General features: G+C 40.8%; 1 protein-coding gene across 1 annotated transcript; it reads right to left on the bottom strand.

The window, feature by feature from the left end:
* Positions 1 to 14,382: 14,382 nt before the first annotated feature.
* On the bottom strand, positions 14,383 to 15,558 carry LOC145979019 (solute carrier family 38 member 10-like). Its single transcript, XM_083112086.1, has one exon. It carries the CDS (start codon positions 15,556 to 15,558, stop codon positions 14,383 to 14,385), a length of 1,176 nt encoding a protein of 391 aa, XP_082968212.1.
* Positions 15,559 to 24,073: the final 8,515 nt, after the last annotated feature.

Here is a 24,073-nt window from a genome sequence, read left to right as displayed (position 1 = left end):
TTTTTCTTTATAGCCGATATCTTCATGAAACACAATATATTTTTTTAATTATTATATATTGTTTTTCAGAATAGATCGACGCAATAATCGTAGAGCTGACAACCTGCTTCTACTGGTACCTCCTGCGGTCCTCAGGGGCTATGTCCGTCCTCCTTCTCCTGCTCCGGAAGAGGTGGAGGTCCATTTAGTGCAACACGAGGAGGAGGAGGGACATGTTACTCCTCCATTGCCTCCAGCTGGAGGAGAGGACCGGGAAGAGTCAAACCCCGCACCCTAGGCTGTATCTTCTGAATTTCAAATAAACCACTACTGCCATAGGTAATATTTTTTATTTTCTCACCTTTCAAGTTGTATCGTTTTCTGCTTCCGATGTGTCGGTATCCTCTATGATATCCGGGAATTCACGATGCGGGTTTCTGTTGCCGAACTGCTCTTCCACTTTGCCGATGCTGGAAAGAAACAAATATTTTTGTTTAAGATTCTTGTGAATTGAAGGACGGTCGGAATATCCGACCATCTCTTCCAGATCTAATTCAGGACTTTTTATTCCTAGTGTCTCGTTCAGTTTTTCCTCCAAATTCGTGCCACATCTGAACCATTGCAACACCTCGGACATTTTCAACACGCATTCCGTATAAGCTTTCCGGAATTCGTGCATGAGTGTTGCAACATCACCCTCCTCAACTATCATATATTTCTTGTGACACCCGATCCGGTACAGACATGGGATTTCCCCATTCAACAACTCATCCATATTCTCATATCTTTTCATTTCCAACCCCGTCACATCCGTGATCATTCTCTCGTCAACCATCATTATGTATTTTTTTGCCGAACAGCGTGGAGGAACATGCAGATATGTTATATCTATATGTTCCGCATTTAATTCAGATTCAGATTCCATGCACATACAATCCACCGGGGAAATTCCGGACACTACAATAAAAGGTCCTGCATGATAACCTCGTGTCGCTACCTCACCGGCTACACGCCCACTCCAAACACGGTACGGCAGATGTCCGTACACAGGCGCTCTCTCGAACTGATAATGCGTCTCGCATAAACCCCTTCTTCGATTATTAATACAATACATGCTGATCGGATAACCTTGACTCTCAATCTGCATGCAAGTTTCCTCCGGCACATTTCTATCGTAATATGTCACCAAAAATGATTCCCTGTATCTTACTGGGACGTCGAATATCAACAATTTTGAATTTGCTCTCTGCATTTTTTTCCTTTTGCAGTCTTTCATCTTTTTTGATCCGGAAATCGTTGCAGGGTATGCGAGACACGTTGTCCTTTCGGGAAAACGCTCTGTATAGCCGTACAGAGGATTACACTCCGCTTTCCTGTCAAAACTCTGTTTCCGTTTCCTCGACGTTTCAACCCCGCCACCGATAGTGTCTTTTCTGCCACAATTCACTTCTTCATACTGATGCTGTGCAGCATTTTTTCTTCCCACACCTTACGAAATTGTCGTTCCGTCAGGTATTTCGGAACACTTACATACGGTTTTCCTTTCACTTCTCCTTCCCTAAGCGATTCAGACACTATCGGCGGTCGTGGTGACAGAGGAGGAGACGGCAGTGGACGGGAACCCTGTACTGCCTCAACCTGCTGCGAAGACTTCATACCAAACACACCACTCGCAAATTCTAACAGCCACGATACTACGCCCATTTTTTACTTACCTTAGGGTCACCTTCGATACCTGCTCGGATTTCAGACAGATAGCAACGACTCTGATGATCTTTCGACGGTGTTCCAATATCTGCTGCTCCTGGTGAAAAGCGACTCTGCTGATTGATTCTACAATGGAGATGGTGATTCTGGTAACAACACAATCCACTAGACCCTTATATACCTTCCTTCCGATCTACGTTATCAATACATTCCGTGCGCATTCGTTCGCGCAGAGCGTCCAACGCCCACGTGCCTCTCCTATCTTCTTCCTGTCCTGGTACACTATACACAGTCACCTCTCCCGAGAAACCTACTCTTTTTGCTCTATTTTTTTTCTTTACATCCTGCTTCTCAGACTTCTTTCTTTTCTTTTGCTCTTCCTCCATCACATGCTATCCGACAAAGACTCCTATCTCCTTTTATTCAACACCACAAGGACTCTTATCATACGCCTTCCACGATTTTTTATCTCAGCATTTCCGGACCACCGCACATAGCACTCTGCCGAAAGTTTCGTAACCCTCTCCCTTAATCACCAGACTCATTGACAGCCGGAAACCCATATCTCCAGCCCGACAAACACACCACACATATCACTCAACAGTTCCACGAATTTCATAACAACCGGAAACCCCATATCTCCGCCGCAACAAACACGCCACACTCCTTCCCGTCCTTTTCAATTAACGACCAACAAAATGATAATACCAAGCAACCAAGCGTCGCCGGATTTCCTCCCTCACCACAATTTTATCAACGCCAATTACCATCCTATCTCCCTAATTGAAAGCATATTCTTATCTTATTCACCCCTCCCAATTCTCAGAATTTCAAAATCATCGACGCCACACACAACGGGCTCAAACCGCAAACTTTCCGTTGCCCGCAGACTCAACGCGGAAGTTGTGGTTGGTTATCTCTGGCATGCATAATCAGTAAAGAAGTTGCATCCGTTCCGCTAATGACCAAACCCTACACAGAACTGATATGTATGTGTTGTGACCATCACTGCAGATTTTTCATTCTTCCGTAACGCCTCGACTGGTACAGTGTTGTATTGGTGGATGGAGAGAATTTTGTACGTATATTACATCTATTTATTTCGATACAATAATAACATTTACTTGTATGTACAAACGGTTTTATTACTTCAACTCCTAGTACAGTTTTAGACGCCATCTCTCCTCAAACAACGGAAACACGTATCACGATTCCCAGAATGTCAAACTCATCAACGCCATCTTTCCTCAGACACCGGAAACACGTACTCCAATTCCGAGAAACCGTCACCGGAAGCCACTACTTTTCCTCCTCAACCAATCAAAATCCTCCACACAAAACAAAACTCCGCCCACGCACCAATCAAAATCATCCTCACAAAATAAGCCACGCCCCTTTTATGACGTCATCACGCAAAACAATACACTTGCTTGCCCACACACCTACATCATCAATTGATCTTTGATCGATCTTTTCCAATCAATTGATTTATCGGACTCAACGGGGATACATAACTACTCCCCCATTAGTCCCGATTAACGAGGTTTTACTGTAGTTACTTTTTCAACATAGTGACTGCAAGTGGGTTACTTTTTCGATTAACGGTAACTGAACAAATTACTTTTTGAAATGTAACCCTGTTACTTTCTCGTGTAAATAGTTAATTTTGAAATGATTAACTGTAACTTTGTTTCTTTTTCGGTTAATGATAACTGGACTAGTTGCTTTTTGAAATGTAACTTTGTTACTTTTAAAATCAGTAACTGCAACTTTGTTACTTTTTCAAATCAGTAACTGCAACTTTGTTACTTTTTCAAATCAGTAACTGTAACTTTGTTACTTTTTCAAATCAGTAACTGTAACTTTGTTACTTTTTCAAATCAGTAACTGTAACTTTGTTACTTTTTCAAATCAGTAACTGCAACTTTGTTACTTTTCAAATCAGTAACTGCAACTTTGTTACTTTTTCAAATCAGTAACTGCAACTTTGTTACTTTTTCAAATCAGTAACTGTAACTTTGTTACTTTTTTAAATCAGTAACTGTAACTTTGTTACTTTTCCAAATCAGTAACTGCAACTTTGTTACTTTTTCAAATCAGTAACTGCAACTTTGTTACTTTTTCAAATCAGTAACTGCAACTTTGTTACTTTTTCAAATCAGTAACTGCAACTTTGTTACTTTTTCAAATCAGTAACTGCAACTTTCTTACTTTTGCAAATCAGTAACTGTAACTTTGTTACTTTTTCAAATCAGTAACTGCAACTTGGTTACTTTTTCAAATCAGTAACTGCAACTTTGTTACTTTTTCGGGTAGCCTAGCGCCACCAGAGCGACACAGCAAGTATGCTTCCCGGCAGGCATGGATATTAACCTTGGTTCACCAGACTTTCTCGTAAAGGGTTGTGGGGGCAGGGCCTGGAATCCCCCCATCAGAAGCTAAATATCAAGTAATTTACAATTTCTTAATGCAAGCGCATTCTGTAACCTCCGTCCGCCGCAACGGAATTTTCCCCTTTGTAATTCAATGTCCCTTTTATCGCCGACATAAAGCTCAAGGTGTGCCTCTCCATTCCCAGGCGATAACACCTCCTCAAGGGCGATTCGTCGTCGCGGACATAAAAGGAGCGAGTTTTTACGTCGCGTTCGAGAGATGCGGCTCTTAAAGACCTTTATTCGCCTCCCGCCCTACGAAAGGCCCTTCGCCGGCATTGTGGCCTCCGCAAGGGCTCTTGGGCGACCCTTTTATGTTGATGTGTGTGGTCAATGGGAACGGTGGAGTGTAAGGACGCACATTTCAATAAAGCTTTTCAGGGCGACGTAACTTTTACGACGAGCTGTATACGGCGTAAGATTCGGATGAAATCTTATCGAGAGACGGTCTCCTCTCTCCTTCCTGTCAAATGCAGCCGCCATGATTATATATACCTCAGTCGCAATGAAATAAACTCTCTTGGTACAACAGGTTGCACGTAATCTATGGGCGATATTTATCTGTTTGCAAAACTTTGAATACAGAGTGGATTCATTTTTATATCTGGACATCAACAACGAAAAGTAACGTAATAACTTTTGTAGTGGGTACAGTGGGATGCATAAGTATTACCAAGCTAACTGTCCATCACCGCGTTTATTCTCTTCGTCTTTACGCACCAAGAGCTTCAAGAAATTAACAAAGCGCATAACAACCCCCGGACAACCAGCACCAGCATACGTAAAGATTCAGTCTTTAAAAACAAGTACGATGCAAGAGAAATATTAGTCGTGGACAATTTGCCGAAGCAATAACTGTGCATGCTTACGTGAGATCCAGGTCCTGAAATATCCAGGTTCGGGGTTAATAATTGGTCCGGAAACAATTTTTCTTTTCGAAAGGAGGAAGGTGCTGGAATCATAAAGTTCTATACGTAACTTCGTTCTTGGGTAGAAGCCGGGATGTACTTTAAACTATTTCGTAATTACTATTTTAACCTTCGCCTTAAAAATTATTCAAAGACAAAAATGGTAAGCGCGGGGTCATTTTAAATGAGTTTGCATTTACCCCCATCGTTTTTGCAAAGTTCTTTACTGCTTTCATTTGAAAAGAAAAAATATACAGGGTGTCATTTTAATGGCGCCCACGGACCACGGAAACGTATAGAAGACATCAAAACAAACAACTTTTCTCAGTAACATTTTTCTCGTTGGTGCGTAGTTTCGGTGCTATAGTCGTTCAAAAAAGCCCGTTTTGCCGCATGGATGCTGGCAACCACACACAACATTTAATTGAATTTGTGACGTCATATCCCGTCGTGAAGCGATGCGTTCCAGGTTTGCCAGGAACACACATATTCTGTGAAAAATGACATAGCCACAATCAGCCACATTATGTACCGTAAAAAACGAGAAAACACGTTCTGTAACCTAACAGGAAGTAAACAAACGATACGAAAAATGGTAGAAAGAAAATAGAATTCAAGTGGAAGTGGTCATATCGAATCTTGTCTCAGCTTCAGTTATCAGCACAAAAGGACCACAATACATCTGGACACAAACCTGTAGATATCAACCTTGCAACGAGAGTTGCAAATATTTGACATGTAGCTGGGCGTAAACAGCCACATGTAAGCTGCAAGTCCAATAAAATTTAGTGTTGTTGATAATTGGCATGTAGGCTGAGACAAAATCCGATATTGACACTTCATTTTGAATACGTTTTTTTACCATTTCTCATATCGTTGGTCCACTTCCCCCTTCCCCTGAGAAGACTGCTGATTTTCTGGCTGGTAGGCTATGATGTTCAGTCTTCTGGACGCATTCGTTTTACAGCTAATAATGTGGTTGGTAGTTTGTCATTTTTCACAAAATTTGTGTGTTCCTTGCAACCCTGCCATGAGCTGTTTTGCCGCAAGAAATGACGTCACAAATACGATCAAATGTTGTGTTGGGTTGCCAGCATCCAGGCGGCAAAACGGTCTTTTTTGAACGGCTGTAGCGTCGAATCGACGCACCAATGAGAACAATGTTACTGAGAAAAGTTGCTTGTTTTGATGTCCTCTATACGAATCTGTGGTCCGTGGGCGCCATTAAAATGACACCCTGTATATTTTCTCAAAATTTCGGGAGGGGCTGAGGTCCATTAGCTCCCTCCTGTGTACGCCAGTGCGATCTGAAAAGGCAGTCAAGGAAAGAACCGGTGAGGAAGGAAATACGAACGAATATCGAGATCTTACGACCGAGAACGAAAGGCGAAAATAATGAAAGTAGATTAAAAAATATAAAAATGGAAAGGATACTTGATACTCTCTGTGCTCTGCAATGCAAATATCTGATCCAATACATAAATTACCAGACGAAGTTTAGAAAATATCTGCTACAGAAATCATCTTGAGGTTTAAGTGGCCGTCACACACTAGAATGCATAAGTGTTGGGTTTATCTTACAGGTGCTGCAGAATCGTGCTAAATAAACCAAACAATACTCACTGGAGGGAGTATCAAATGTGTTCTCGATCCCGCGAAAAAAAGTTTATATCCATTCATTGTCTAGCGAGAAAGAAAGCCAATAGTAGAATGAAAAATTTTAATGATGGCATGGCGTAATCGGGAGATAGAAAGTAGTCAATTGAAAGTTTAAATATTTCAATTTGTAAAACTTATGTTAAACTGACCAATGGGATTGATCCGTTCTCAATATGTAATGCCACGTTTATTCTAGTCCACTTGTCATTGTTACTTCCGTAGATTAATGACACGAGAGATGTCACATTCATATAATAGAGATTAGCACTGTACTGCACAACAATGGGCTATTAATGCTTAACGATTTTACTTATTACAATATGAAAAGTAATGATCCATCCATAGTCTATGTAGAAGGCTATGAACCAACACATCGCAGTAAGAAAAATTATAAAAATGACAATTAAAAGGTTTACAACATTAGGACACTGTTTATCGTGCATTTACAAATATACTATATATCGTAACGAATGCGATATGCGTGTGTGTGGGTGTGTATATTTGTTTGTTCCGGCATAACTCTCGAACGCCTGGAGCGATTTCAACCAAACTTGGTACGCGTATCACTTGCAATCTGGAAAGAAATACTGTGGTTGTAAGACACCCCTGGCACCCCTAGGGATGGGGTGGGAAGGGGTGACATGTAAAAATTATCGAGAACCGCCGATATTAAATTCCGCACAAACAGACATCCGTGACTCTATGCAATTTGCACAACGATATTGTTTCTCGGGTTGTCTAACATTCAGGCTGTGTTGCGAATGGAATCCATAGTTTTCGTGACAGTCCCAATGCGGTTCAACTCCAAGTTCATCACCTATCGGCATGGGGGGGGGGGGGGTGAGGGGGTTAAAAATTAAATGCCACAAATGACCTAGATTAGTATCGAATCCCTAGTTTTCGGAGTCGCTAAGGTAATTGGTGACATTCACGATCACATGTAAAATTAGTTACATTTTACACTATACCTAGTTAGAATTCATTATTTTCCTGTCTAATACAAGATTGGGATAAATAAATACCCGAGCAACGCCGGGTACTCGGCTAGTATTATATAAATATTTTCCGTGGCAGATTCTTACAAACAACAACGGTTGTAAAACAAATATAAAAAAATTGTTGTGATATCAGGTAGTATTTCCAATTTAGAATAATTTCATTATCCTTGCTGGTATTTCAACCTCTGTGACATAGAGCCGTAAAATATTGCTGCCTTTTTGCAATTTGAAATGAAAGCGGCTTCATGCTGGATTAAGAAGGGTAGTGGTTTCCGCTGATGTCCAAAACTAACAATTTATCTTCAATTAATAACATAACAATCAAGGCCTGTCGTGCTCCTAGACGTCTTAAATAGTCTACCTCTTATCTTTTCTACATAAATCGCAGCGATGATGATGAATGGTGACATGATGAAAGAGATGCCTTCTCAGAATTCAAACCTAGGTCCACTGATCTCTTGGCATCTAAAGCTAACACTCAAGCATCAATTATCATACTGGAACAACAGCCCATGTGCCCCTCGGACTAAGAGGAATATTTCTCGACTAAACAGCTTACAGCTAGTCGGTCAGCTCTCCTGCAGAAACGGGTACAAGAATCAGTCAAGCCACGATGCTGCTCACTATAGAGGACGTATATTGGAGTACGCAGGGAGGGGACTGATGGGGCTACAGCCACTCCCGAAGTGTTGAGAAAAACAAAATTTTAAAATAAAAGCGTTAAAGAACTCGGCGAAAATCAAAGTGGTAAATACACACCCAATTACCATGCTTGCCTTTGAACAAGTTTCAAACTAGGCTTAAAAGTGGTAATTACGAAATGAGGTATTGTGCATCCCCTCCCCCTAGAGCCCGCCATTACAATTCCAGACCCTTCCGTAAAATATGCGTATGCTAGTGGGCGAAGAGGATGTAAAGGAGAAAATAACGAGATACATTTCGAAACCTATGTTTCAGTGTCATGTGGTATTATCCTGTAAAACCATTGCGGCCTTACCTGACCAATCGTGAATGGTTAAGGTGACGGCCATCCTGCTGATGGGTTTTCAGGAGTTTTCCTCAGGAACTTCAGGCGAATGCTGGAACTGAGCCTTTAACAAGGACCACAGGAGCTTGTAGATTTCTTCCCATCATCTCCTGTTGTCCAGACCTCGTTTCTTGGCATGGCTAAATTGGTACGGATTTTACTTGGAATTGAAGATAAGGCCTCACACGTTCTCCATCTCGACCAGAGTAGAGATGTGATGAGCACCACACTCCAGTAGTGTTTAATCCCCTCCCCTACGGTTGTCCCAGGTACAAATTGATCGGAAGCTGGGTGATTTCCCAAGCCGCTTTATGTCGTTAATATGTCTATCCTAGATCGCGCATTCCGGGAATCAAACCAAAGATTCCTGCGTGGCAGTCACGCGACCTACCATTCCGGCGAATAAAGCAAAATCAACCTGCCTCTCTCTGATGGCATAGTGGTAGTAACGTCTGTCTCCTTGTAATCAAGGAGACCCGGTTTCGAACCCCGGGAGGCACATTGCACACTGGTTCCTATCCCACTTTAAACTGTAGGTCTAGTCCCTATTAGCCTCTCTCCCCAATGGCGGAGAGATAACAAACGCCGTCTTATTCTAATCAAGGGGCCCTGGGTTCGATCCCCGATGGAAGCACATTGGACAGTGGTTCGAATCTCACTTCAAACTGTAGTTCTAGTCCGTACCAACTTATCTTCTGGATGACGCAGAGGCAACGCTGTCTTCTTGTAATCAAGGAGTCCCGGATTCGATTCCCAGTGGAGTCACATTAAACTGCAGATCCAGACCCGTTTAGCATAAGTGTACATGAAATGGACTTAAAACAAACATTATCAATAGGGCTCGGAAGATGAGGAAAAATCCTTTTTTTCCCCCCTAGTGTCCGAAGATGAGGCCCAACATAATACAAGTATCATTGTAGGCCAGTAAAAGGTGGGTTTTATTTGTCCTTTTTTGCCTTTTTCTGCGTTTTTTGGCGTATTTGTCCTTTTTAGCCTTTTTTAGGCCTTAACGGCTTTCTTTTGTAACTTCACTTTCTTTCCGTTTTTACTGCCCATTCTCAATTCGAATCATCATCAGTTCATCACCTCTTAAACATCCTTTCTGTAGTAAAGAAATATATATATATATATATATATATATAATTTGAACCATCCCTGAAACGAGAGAAAAACATTTTTGGACTGAAAGAAGATGCATTTCATTCATATAGTTCTTTTCGCACTGTCTGTTCCATAGGCTTACCACCAGAATTTTTTATTTTTTTATTCATTAAATATGTAATTAAAACTGAAGTTATTAATTAATTCGGATCACATTTATATGTCCTTTTATCCGTTTTTAGGCCTTTTTTTAATATTTTTTCCCTTTTTTGATATTTTTAGGTCTTTTTATAGGTATTTTTTTGGCAATTTATAGGTCTTCAACTTCCGAGCCATCATCAATCTTACTTCACCCCAGCTGCGATTGATGTAATGGTACAAATAAGCGAGGTTAATTATGACAATCAAGTAACCAACATGACATTTTGTAAAATAAGTTTGATGCAAGGAAAATATCCTGTTCCTGTTAGTGACATTTTGATCTAGTCAGCTGGCAACATTGATACTGCACTGGCTTACTCTAGCGATGATGCTTGAAGAAAACAGTATCGTCATTTTCAGTTGGAAATCTTGGAAGAGACGTTTCAAGGGAACGTAAAAAGCAATTTTCTTTTCTGTGATATTAATTTCCGGACTGCGGAGGTGGATTCCGTGCGACGTGGCGTTCTCTTTATTAATTCTTACCTGCTGGAACCCGACTGAGTCGTCCGGTCAACATTGGTGTGAGATTAAATACAAACAGACAGGAGTCTCTGCTTATTTGCTTTCTCTGGGCAAACATGCACGTGACTTTATGACTACCGTGTCAATTTGTAATCATGCAGCGGGGTGCTCGTAACGCACGGAGGCAAACACGTCGGGCACACGGGTGCTATTTGGTTATCACTTTTTGGCAAGAGTTTACTTGGCTTGTTTTCGCAAATAGGTTGTGACGATATTCCTACTGAATTTGTTGCGATAATGTGTTGTAAATTTGGAAAGGAACGGTACGGAACCATTGTCACTGATGTAAAGAGGGAGAGGAAGATGTGGGAAAGAAAATAGGGGTACAAATAAAAAGAGGGAATGAGAAAATATGTAGAAAAATGTGAAGAAAAAGGAGGGAGCGAGAGAGAAAAGGAAAAGGGAAAAGAAAATTAGGATAACAGATAAAAGGAAATTGTTCCGAAACTTGTGCTTTTGGAGCCAAGATGGCCGCCATGTTATTCTCTGGACACTAGTGCCTCCTGAACGTGAGAGAGTGAATAGTCTGTGAAGAGAGAAGCGACGGTGTGTGAGACGTATTGCAGGTTGGCTGCAAATAATGTATATTTTGCGACGAATACATCAGTTTGATGTAATTGAGTGTCTCATTTATGTGTATTAGTCTACCTACAGCACCATTACCTTCCCGGAAATGCTACAAACAGCGGCCGAAACAAGAAAAGTGTTTTCTTGTTGGATGACGGGCGCGAACAGAAATAAAGATAAAGAAAGATAAACATACTTTGGGAGAGAAAAGGAGAACGAGGAAAGAAAAAGAGAAAAGACAGAAAAGGAGACAGCGAAAAGAGTCGCAAACTCTAAATACACATAACGTGTATTGATTCGTATGTGTACTTTGTATCACGCAAGAACGAAATATACATTTAATATAACTGCTTTTCTCTTTGAGATAACGATAATAAAGAAAAGCAACCACTAGAAGACGGCATATTTGTACTTTCAGTTTCAATGTATAATCAGTCACTCCTCCTTCTAAGAATGTATTTCATGATAATCTAGTGAACTTGGGAGTTGTGTATTGCAACGAATAGAATACAAAAGTATTTGTATTTACTACAGAGCGAGGTTCAGCTCATAGGCTGACCAACACCTTTCCTGGAACTTAAAAGTTACAACACATGTATTTATGTCACTAAAATCAATAATATAGGGATGGACCGATATGAAATTTTGGCCGATACCTATAAAGTAACGATATAAAATTTACCGATACCGATAACTGATATTCTACCGATCCGATATAAAATTAGAAATGGTCCTTGAAGAATGTGAAAGGTTCATTGACCTCCTTAATAAATGTGTGTTTCAAAGTGACTGCAGTGAAAAAGAAATTGCATATTTAGACATTTACTTTTTTAGACATAAGGGCATGGAGATTATCCATAAAAATTACAACAAAATGGCAGAATTTTGCATTAAATTATCAGATATTTATCGATATATCGGATCGGTAACATAATCGGTAATTTTACAGATACATCGATATGCCTATATCGGCCGATACCGATTAATCGATCACATCCCTACAATTATATAACAAACGAAAATAACATAAATGAAAAAGTAATGAAATTATTTAAAAAAAACAGGCCAGTTTGTACTTGTAAGCAGGATGTACCTGTAAGTGCTGTTGAATTACTTCGAATCTACAATATCAATGAGAGATTAGATAAGTACTTTCAGATAGCGATCTCTTTCAACAGAATACGCAGCAAAATGAATGTCTTTGTGTGTGAAGCTACTCTGAGTGACGAAAGGAAAGCTTTTGAACCTTACATCGTTTGCATTGCTCAACCCGAACACGTAATGCAATCAATTATCCTTCAGCGGTTACAAATGGACATGGACTGATATAGAGGTACCCCACGTTCTAAGTCTGCGGTTACCTTGGATGTACGTGACGTGCAAGAATGGAGGATCGCCCCATACCCACGGAAATATGTTCCCTCAAAGGATCAGACAAAGCTATTCGCGATTAAAATTATCCGATATGCCATCTGGTGAGATTTTCAGGAACCACTCCATGTAGGACACTTCTCTGCGCTTCACTATGTTGCAGCCGTTCAACGCATGGGGAACATGCGAAAAAGTAACGTTTACTGTTCAGTTTTTTTCTTCTAAATAGTTTTGTGGGTCAGGACAGGTGAAAAGGTTACATGTATTTTCCACCCCGTGGAATCAACAAAATGAAATTTGTAAATAAATCAGGGAAAACAGAATTGATTGACAAAATTGGCATAACTGCAATGCGGCAAGGAAATTACGAAGAATGCACGAGTCTGTTCACTTTATATTCCGAAAGATGATTTTATTACCATGAAAGCAAGTTTTAAATTGTTCTTTATGAATATAACATTTTTTTCGAAAACAATGTATTATGTATGTAATTTGGAACAGGTGCAAGTCGATTAAGTGCGAAGATGAAAATAGTTTGAGAATTAATTAATGTCCGTAATCATAAAGGTAAGTCAGAAAAAGGAATTTGACATGCTAATGTTACTGCTTCATTCAGTAAGTCAATTTTCAGTGAAGACTGAAGATAGCCTCAATGAAATTGTTGTTATTCTTATTCTTATTATCCTGTGTTGTCATTAAACCAGCCTGCCTTTGGGGAAAAAACTGCAACGGCATGTTTACATTTTTCTCCTGCCCAAGCTTTGCAATTGCAATACAGGTGAATTGCTTTATTTACAAATCATTTCTGAGAGCCCCAGTTACAACCGAGGTACAGATGGAACAGCAGTGCTTTGAAAAACCAGTACGTAGGCCTATACATTAGTTTCGTCTGCGTTTTCCGTGTTATTTTTGCCTATCACAATTAAATGCTTCGCTCTCAGCACAGCTTCAACTTCGTTATAGTTCCTGGAATTCACATCGCATTCGGAATATATAAATATAACGCGTAATTTAAACGTTTCTTCCATACCAGCAATGACAACACGCTGCTATTACGTACTACTACTGAATATAAACAAAGATTTATCCTACATCGTGCGGCCATATTGGAAACGACACTAGCGCTCAGGTGGTAATTTTAATCGCGAATAGGAGAACCCCAATCCAATCCAGGAGAAAAGACTAACGATATCTCCCAGTCTGTTCTTTCCTTAGTCACCCCGATATTCAGCATGATAATCTTACTAAGCTTCAAATCAATAGCGTAAACAGCTTTGTGTAGTATTACTAAATATAGCAGCTGAGGATAAATGCAGTTAAAACAAAAATAATTAAATAGTTAAAACCTTAAACACATTGTTGCAAATATCCAAGGAAGAATGGGAATTCCATAAGAAAATTTGGTTGTACTTGATGAAGGAACAAGTTTTTAAAAAAGTAGTTACAATCATAAAAATATGGTAAATATAGGGTTAACCAAATCATACATCTCCTGCTAATTTCCTGGAGGAATAAATAAATCGGTCTTTCCATTGTTAACAACAAGTATTCCTATTGTTCCGCCAGATTCCTCAGTGGTAGGGAGAAGCACAAATGTGTCTGTGCCTTCCTTGATATATTGTTATTGTAAACTCGAGACATACTATGGATTCAGATGAAAACAGTGGTTTCTCATCATTTGTGAGCTTGATGACGTGGCGGTGAGCTCGATAGCGCGAAGCTTGTAAGAGAAAGAAAATAGATGAGCGAGAAAATGTTGAATGGACTGGAGGCAAGAAGAAGAAAATATAGCCTGCAGCAACACAGGGTGCTTCGAGTAGGCTGGCTTCTATGCAGTGTGAAAAGAAATAATTCTTGGAATAACTGAACATCTATTTATTCGACTTTAGGGGCAAGGAATCTCAAGTTGGTCACGTGGCCAACATGGAATTGATATTATAAAACATACCAAGGATGAAGTTTATGACACCGAGGATATATAACGCGTACGCCACCGGCTGTTCGTCATCTCCGGAGCATATCGTAATGAACATCATGGAAGGGTAGGTGTAGTAGATGAAGTTCCCGAGGGTGCAGCCGATGATGCTGAGGACGAACTGTATGTTGGGGACCACGATCGAGATTGCAAGGGACGTAGCTATCAAGCCAGCAGTGATGGCGGCGAATGCAGACTGTGGGATGTCCGCGTCTTCGGTGGCGCTGGGGAAGAGTAGACTGTACGTGCTCTTCCTGCAGGCGAACATGAGAAAGGGGAAGCCGGCCGCTATGGACAATAAGAAGGCAAACTTGATGGTTTGATTCCAGACCGTCGGGGAAAGGTTGAGTAGGATGTTCCCGGATATGGTCTCGCCGGAGAATGCGATGTAGCCGAAGATCCCAACGCAGGCGTACAGTAAGGAGCACATATTGACAGCATCCCTCACCACCAGGTCCATCGTCTCGACGGAGAGCCAATCCATAGAGTCGTAGACGTCGAACACCTGAGCTTGGCACGATATGGACATCAGGAGGATGGGGAAGCACCGTGGCAACGCCATCGGTCTCCAGAGATTCACGGATTCGAGCCAGTCGCTGGCTAGAAGGCGAGGCGAGGCTTCGCTGAAGAGCGTGAACGCCAGACAAGCATAGAACGCAACGGAAGCGACGCAGACGCTGATAAGGTGCTCGATGTTCCTTATAAGGGATAGAGGGAAAATCACGAACAGGGCGAAAGCGACCATCAGCATCACACGATGAACGGGAGTGACCCGAACACCCAAGTTCTCCTCCAGGAGGACCGAACCGAGATCGCCGATGGCGACGAAGTTGACGATGAATGCTGCGATCAGAAGAACGGACATCCCGAACTCGGCCGCCAGCTTTCCCCGCGGTCCGAAGGCGCGCAGTGCCAGGTACTGGTAGGTCGTGCTCTGGCTCGCCTCGGAAGTCCTCAGCAGCAAGTGGCACGCGAGCCTCGCCGTGAGGTTGCACAAGGCGGAGGTAACCAGCGCGAGCACGATCCCGCACTCTTTGAAACAAAAAGGCATCGTCAGTACGCTGATACTCACGGTGCCTGTGGCTAGGGTTATTGAATATGTTACGGTCATGTCGACCCCAGTCGCAGACAGCAACTAACGATTTTCTGATATACAAACAGGAACGTGAGTTGTTACTATAGTAATACGTACTTGCTAGTATGCTGAACTACACTACATTGTTGACAAGGGGGACTGTACATTCGGCCTGTTATTTTGTTGAATGAAGACACAGGATGGCTACACTGATACCGATTTCAAATTCCAAGTTTTCAATTCGATTCTTTCAAATTTCAACAATATATATATGCTTGTTCATTAACTGGAATTGTCCGACCGCCGAGCAATTATTTTCTCAGAGCTTTGACTGAGAGGTAAATACGTGGATCTAACATGATCCAGCATGTTCGAAAGGTGCAATAACCTTTCGAGGCAAAAGATTATAAAAGCAAGCTCGCCCCAGGGCTCGCTCTCATTTTACTCATTTACTTTACGTCGAACTGAACTACAACAACGGTGTACGAAGTTTACGGCTGCATAAGCCTTGCAGCCACTCGTGCGGGATTGCTCGGAAGAGTGAGCCGAAGGTCACGGTATTGAACCACGGCATCAGTCACAATACGGTCAGCAAGAAGCATTTGGACAAGATACATCATTCGCCTACCAGGTATAAACAAGCGTGAATAACTTATATTTTGTAAATTCAATCATCCATATCTCCTTTCTCTCAGTTTGAGCAGGTTCAATCACAAGTATATTTAAGCTCTACCTAAATGTATCATTGTTGCAGCCCTGTGACCTCAGATCCCTGGTAAAAGAGGAATCACAACAATATATATATGCATGTGTGTGTATGCATGCCTGTATTTGTACGTATCCAGCTGTTACAAAACTTCCTTCTGAACCCTTCCTTCTTCTCGACCAGCAAAAATAAAACTTTTGCGAATTGAGATGCCGCTTCAATGCACAATCAAATAAAACAATTTTTCTGCAGGTGTTCAGAGTGTAGGAAAATCTTTTCCAATCAACATAAAGTCCACTTGGAAAATGATAAACCTGTGCGACTCTGCATGCAAAAATCTGCAAGAAAATAAACAATACCGTCTCTTTTTACTAATCCTTGCATATACGTAGACAGAAGTTTTCTTTTCTTAAAGTCAAAACACAGATATACAGGGTGTCATTTTAATGGCGCCCACGGACCACGGAAACGTATAGAGGACATCAAAACAAACAACTTTTCTCAGTAACATTTTCCTCGTTGGCGCATCGTTTCGGCGCTAAAGTCGTTCAAAAAAGCCCGTTTTGCCGCCTGTATGCTGGCAACCACACACAACATTTGATTGCATTTATGACGTCATATCCCGTCGTGAAGCGATGCGTTCCAGGGTTGCCAGGAACACACATACTCTGTGAAGAATGACATAGCTACAATCAGCCACATTATGTACCGTAACACAAAACGAGAAAACACGTTCTGTAACCTAACAGGAAGTAAACAAACGATCTTTCTTTGTAGAAAGAAAATAGAATTCAAGTGGAAGTGGTCGTATCAAATTTTGTCTCAGCTTACATGTCAAATATTTGCAATTCTAGTTACCAAGTTGGCATCTACAATTTAGTCTATTCGTTCTTCTGATACTATAGTTGCCTGTTACACACTTAACAGATGACAAAATAGAAATGAAAGAACTCAAAATTCCAAAGGTAAACAACACATAGGTTAATATAATGTATATTCAGAGCATTATGAGGCAAGTGGCAAAAATGATTGAAAATACAGGGATATAAGTAGTAGTAATACAAGCTCGAAGACGACTATGTGCTTATCTATGCACCAGATACACATGTAATAGTTTGCAAATGTGAACAGGGCAGTATATTCGGTACTGATCCATCATTAGATTGTTACTGTGCTTGTACTTGTTTTAGCCGTAATGTAAGAACTTGAACCTCGGATACTTCCGTTATCAGCACAAAAGTAGCGCATGACATCTGGACACAAACCTGTAGATATCAACCTTGCAACGACATTTGCAAATATTTGACATGTAGTTGGGCGTAAACAGCCACGTGTAAGCTGTAAGTTCAATAAAATTTATTGTTTTTGATATTTTAGATGTAGGCTGAGACAAAATCCAACATTGACATTTCATTTTGAATACGTTTTTTACCATTTCTCATATCGTTGGTTCACTTCCTTCGTCCCCGGAGATGACTGCTGATCTTCTAGCTGGTAGGCTATGATGTTCGGTCTACTGGACGCGTTTCTCGCTTCGTTTTACAGCTAATAATGTGGTTGGTAGTTTGTCATTTTTCACAAAATTTGTGTGTTCCTTGCAACCCTGCCGTGCGTTGTTTCGCCGCAGGATATGACGTTACAGGTACGATAAAATGTTGTGTTGGGTTGCCAGCATCCAGGCGGCAAAACGGTCTTTTTTGAACGGCTGTAGCGTCGAATTGACGCACCAACGAGAAAAATGTTACTGGGAAAAGTTGTTTGTTTTGATGTCCTCTATACGTTTCCGTGGTCCGTGGGCGTCATTAAAATGACACCCTGTATATAACAACGTGAAAAAGTCTCGCTCCAATTGCTACAACCAGGCAGGTTTTCACATTTTATGACTACAAGAACACAGACCTCACACCAACTTAAACATTTTCACAATTCTCTAACTTAAGATCATTTTGACGCTGAGTTATCTTTACAGTCCCCACAGCAAAACGTATCTACTCCTATTTGCGTAAATTTGAAATTAAATTTGGGTAAATTCTGTGCTGAATGGGTTATACATGAGTTTCGTTACAAGTATACCATGCCAGCCAGCATTTGCCTGTGCTGTAACAGCCTAACAACCGATGGAAACCATGGTAATGCTCCATATCCCAGTTCCTGCTCCCAGAATTCGATCGAACACAGAGAGGAAATAGCAAAACAGAGCTAACGTGAAGCAAGGCATTACGTCATCCAAATAACCAGATAATAACATTCCTGGCTAGATTCCCAAACACGGAAGAAGCCAGCAGAGAGAGAGGTTCTCTTTTTTTCGTACAGCGTCCTCATCTCATTATCAGCAACTTAGAAACTGACTCGCATGTTTCACGGATACAGGTTTTTACGATCGCATCCGAGAGATTTTATGCTCATTTTTTAGCCGAAGTGTAACGTAATCCTTGCGTGGACCAGTGAGTGAAGTGGCGCCAAGCTGGAAGCCTTATCACCCAATCCGATCGAAGAAATCCAAAGGTCTTTACATGCAAGAGCAGTTGAGAACTGTGCTCTCTGGCGTAGGCACAGGGGGCGTAACTGCCTCCTCCATGATAATTCATACTAATTTAACACAAGATTCATTTCGGTCTACTTGCGCAACTTTGGAGAAGCTTTTTTTGGTCCATTAAAGATGTGACTCACGGCGTGACCATAGTTTAAATCGAGAAATGAACAAGACCATATCCTTCGAGGTTATCTGCACATGTAAATTACTATTTACAAATATGTTTTTTTTTGGTTAATAATGGATTATATTCGTGGATAAAGAGGTTTCATTTTTGTACTTCTATTTTTCTTGTTTCACGACGCTATTTTGGCCTTTTACGCTAATCGCGAAGATGGATGATTGGTGAAGGAATCCTTTATACCGGGAACAGCATGTGGACGAGAGCGAGAGAGAGAGAGAGAGAGAGAGAGAGAGAGAGAGAGAGAGAGAGAGAAAGAGAAAGAGAGAGAGAATGGAAGGAAAAATGAGGGAGAAAAGTAATTGGAGATAGAAAAGAGACGAAGGAGAAAAGAATGAGAGAGAAAGGGAGTCAAGAAAGGATGTGAGAAAACGATCTTACATACAGCACACATTAATGTAATTTTTTGGAGAACATGTTGACATATAGGCTACCGACCGCACATCACGTACATATCCAGCATTAGTTATCCAGGAGTAGAGATCCTAGTTCAGTTGATTTGGTGTTTTAATTCCACTTTATGCACAGTAAGGCTAATCGGGACTGGACCTACAGTTTAAAGTTGGATTCGAACCACTTGTGACTCTACCGGGTATCGTAGAGATTCTAGTGTTTTTAGAATTATTAATTCTTTGGTGATTTACAAGACCACTGTTTTGTTTTAAACTATAACTGCCTGCATAAACAGGATTGGATGCAGAGATCCCATGTACAGCCACTTGCACTTCTGGGTTGTAGTAATCGCACTGTAACTCAATGGAGTTATTACAACCCAGAAGTGTTCGTGACAGTACCAGTACGTCCAATGGATATCCAGAACTCGATGTCAGAACTGGATATTTAATGGACGTCCACTGGGGAATTGTACTATATGCCTTTTTTTCTTGATTGAGCTCGTGTTTTAAGTCCACTTTGTGCACAGTAAGACTAATTGGGACTGGACCTACAGTTTAAAGTTGGATCCGAACCACTATGTGCCTCCACTGGTTATCGAACCCGGGACCTCTTGATTACAAGGCGACGACGCTACCACTGATTGTGCTGTATGAGGAAGAGAAAACAAAACAAGATATGATAATGGAAAATGGAAGTTAGGGGAAGGAAGACGACAAAATGGAATGAAATAGAAAAAGGACTCGGGAGGGAGAATGAAAGATAAGGAGAGAGAGAGAGAGAGAGAGAAAGAGAGAGTAACCTGGGTAACGAAGCAGAGATCACCTGAGCAACACTGGACGCGAACCCGGATCCTTCGGAATAGACATCGTCATAGACCACTCACGGATCGGCTGTTGGGCTTTGAAATAATGGAAACAACTGGATTTCCACACAGACTGCCTTACCCCCTCAAACATCTGGGTTAGATCGGAGGCTGTGAAGATATACTCGCGATGGACACGGAAATGCAATTACGCTGAAATGAAAATCCGACAGTTTGTATCGATTCCGACAAGATTGTCGTCCGCGGGCATATGCATGAGCAAGGTCTCTCACGGACAGAGAGACGCATCTGCCCCTGCGGCATGTTGTGACAGGACACGGCTCGATGGTCCTCGAATCGAATCCAGCCCCGGATGTTACCATAATCCCTTTCTGGTTGTGTGCTCCCCCTCGGTCGCTCTGGGTTTAAATCCAACCAGCTATGCAGCCGCAGGAGGGTTTCCGCTTGGAGGGATGGCTAACGCTCTCTCCCTTGGTGCCATCAGTCCACGGATCGATCCTGAATTGCACCCATTGCCCGGTTAACTCGGCATCATGAGATCAACCGTGGAGTCACGTGGAGAGAACAAATTGCGTTCTCCGGTTGCAACCTCCACGCCATCTGGCGAGCTGGATAGCTTCTAGCAGAAACAAGTGAAAGTATCGAAAGCACGTGTACTTTCGCGTGTATTATGGAAAGAAATCAATGATAGTGATGGAATTGGAGAGATGAAAATAGCAATTTTCAGTATGCTGATATCGCATTTCACATATTGCTACATAGCCCTGAACGAGACTGAACCCACAGTTCAAAGTGGAATCCGAACCGCTATGCGCGTATACCAGGTATTGAACCAGGACCCCTTGATTACAAGGTGACGACGTTACCGACCATGTCATTAGCAGGCCCTATTGTAGAATCTAAATAATGCATTAAGTGCTAATACAAATACATGACTTCTATACATATTTTCTTGTGCAAGTGTATTTGGCATTTCATAAACAAAATTACATTTTTGGAGCACAGAGAACGAAACTATCACCACAACTATTCACGAAAATACAATAGAGTGAGAATGAAAAAATCGTCCCTACGCCCCAATTTGGATCTGGCTTTAACCTCGCTATTGGATAGGCACCAATTCTGGGCATTAGACCCGCGAAGTAGCACCAACTCACGGACGGACTCTTCACGAGGATGCTTGTAGTGGTCTGGAGGTCGGCTGGAAAATGCATCTTAATTTCCGATCTTCCAGCACGCTGACATTGGCCTCCTTGTTCTTCCTGGAAACCGAGACGGGGAGCAAAACAAAGAGGAAGAGGAAGAAGCTGGGAAGAGACGACCTTCTTTCACAAACGGGCCTAAAGGACATGCTCTGAATCTATCATTCTTGAATACTACATACAGTGTAGGTACGTTATTGTGATTACAGATCTCGCATTTAAATTGGAACTTTTATTACAAATCATCATATTCTCTTCAATTAGTCGAGCTCAAATTTTTATGTAGTATTAACTCATAAAATATGTACATAAATATGTGGCAAATATAGTAAAGTATGTACAATCAGACATGATGCAAATATGCAACTTCCAAAAAGTATACTTATTGCACATTCCCATTCCACAGTTTTTTATAAAACTAGGTGTATTTAACAAAAACCGAATGATTTTTTTGTTGTAAGTCCACTTTATGCACACAAAGCCTGATCGGGACTGGATCTATAGATTAAAGCGGAATCCGAACCAATATGTGCCTCCACCGGGTATCGAAACCGGGACCCTTCGATTACAACGTTACCACCACCCAAAGGGGAGCCCCCCAAGAAATGAATTATTACGAGGAAGCAACGATTAAAATCTTTTACATTTTATGAAATATAACGTTTTTCAATACAAAAGTCTATTATTAATTTTTATGGAAACCAGGACAATAGAATTTTAGAAAGCCTTTGTGGCAAAGCTGCATTTCATGGTGTTTGCTCTCTTAATTTACGGGTTTACTTCTACTCCAATATCTGCTGGCACTGCACTAGTTTCCACGTCACGTATTCATACTCATGAGTCTTAAGCTGATCCCACACAAGTTGTTGCAGAAATGCCTTAGTTTGATTTGAAAATCACCAATACATGTCATATATTTATGTGAAATCACTGCAGAAATGTAGAATCAATTGAAATATAAAAAGGTATAATATGCGACAAAATATACTTACGGACAAACAAAAACGGGCTGTAGTCACAGAATACTCTACCACGCGTATAATTACTGAAGTGAAACACCGAGGTACCTCATAAGTCATAACTAATTTAATCTTAAGAAATTCACGTGGAAATCACTAACTCTAACATTACATTAACTTCACCCTTGGTATATTGTACAACTGACTGATTAATTTATACTGGTCCACAGCACCTATTATTTATTAGAGGTTTGTAGCCATAGCCATAGAGAGTAGTTCATAATTCCTTCCAGGCTTTCATCACTCTCTCAACCTTTCCATATGTCTTCCCTCTTTCTTTCGACGTTTCTATATTTCTTACTTTTTCCTTTCTCCTTTCCATATTTCTTTCTCTCCATTTTCTTTCCTACAACACACTGTATTTCTCTTCTTCCTGTCTCTTTAGCTTTTCCTTCACTCCTTCTGTCATTCTGTTCATCGTTCTTCTCCTCTCTGTTTTGCCTTGTTTCATCTTCCTCCACTTCTCCATTTCTTAACTTTTGTCTGTAATTCTATCTCTCTCTCTCTTCTATCGCCTTATCCCTCTGAGAGTATAATTCTTGCTCCATTATAAATAAGTCTGAAAATTTCTCATGAACTCTATTTGGCAATTTAACTCTGATAGGTTCGAGTGACGAAGCCCCTGCTTTTAGAAAATATTTATCTACATAGAACAAAAAGGAAAAATATGCCATACTTATTGATTTGCTAGCCGCATTATAAGGGTGCATGAACTTTCAACGATACAAAATGAACCTATGAGGATGATTAAAACCAGAGCTTCCACTGTTTGACAATAGATGGCATCCACGTGCGTCACGTGTTTAATAATGCTCCTCGGCCCCGAACAGTAACGACAAAATGGCTATTCGCATAAATCAAGCAGCGAAATCCAGCATTTGGCTCATTCGCCATATTTGTGGCCCCGCATGAACTCATTAAACTGTATGTTGATGCAGAAGTAATTACGCTGCTGCTGGTGGAACCAATGAGGATTCAATAACAGCCGTTGGCTCGCCTCTTCATGAGCTTTGTCTATAAATATCCATTTCCTCCTGTGCTTGTCTCTCGTGGAGAATCAACATCCCAATTGATCGTGAAAAATTGGTTACTTTTTTCCGCTTTCCATTGTTTTTGAAAATATTTATTTTCAAGTTTCGTTTCACTATTTGCTTAACTTACATTTTTTCCGGATATTAACAGTGGGAGAATCAACAATGTGTCAAATTGCTGTAACAATTTCTGGTAAGAACAATGTCCTGTAGAGATCAACAGATGGAGCGTATGACGTATACACAGAAAGTATCACAAAATACTTTTATTACAATTTTATGATCTCTAGATAATAGTAATAAAATTCAACAATTACTAGGTTTCTCTAAAATGAACGGAATATGTGTGCAACTTATAAACATAGATAACATTATGAACAAAATCAAAGAAATGGCAAAGGAATACATACAATATTAGATTACAAATAATGCTCACTAGATTCACAACCCAACAGTTAAATGCTCAAACAATTACTTTCATTTTGAAAAATTTGCTCCCCTTTCCCACACAATTTCCCTTCTAATTTGCTATTTTTCTTCTCATCTTTCTTCCTTTGTTTCATGTTTTCATATATACGCAGGATGACTGTCAGACTCTTTATACAGGGTGTCGGGAAAGTCATACAACCGAAACTATGAACGTACGTAACTGTTGAACAA

Source organism: Lepisma saccharinum, chromosome 25 (genome assembly GCF_977018435.1).
Source record: "Lepisma saccharinum chromosome 25, izLepSacc3.1, whole genome shotgun sequence".
NCBI lineage: Eukaryota > Metazoa > Arthropoda > Insecta > Zygentoma > Lepismatidae > Lepisma > Lepisma saccharinum.
This window is presented reverse-complemented; position numbering and strand designations above follow the sequence as displayed.

Excerpts from the sequence above, each read along its gene's own strand:
- LOC145979019 (XM_083112086.1), bottom strand. The coding sequence starts at position 15,558 with ATGACCGTAACATATTCAATAACCCTAGCCACAGGCACCGTGAGTATC.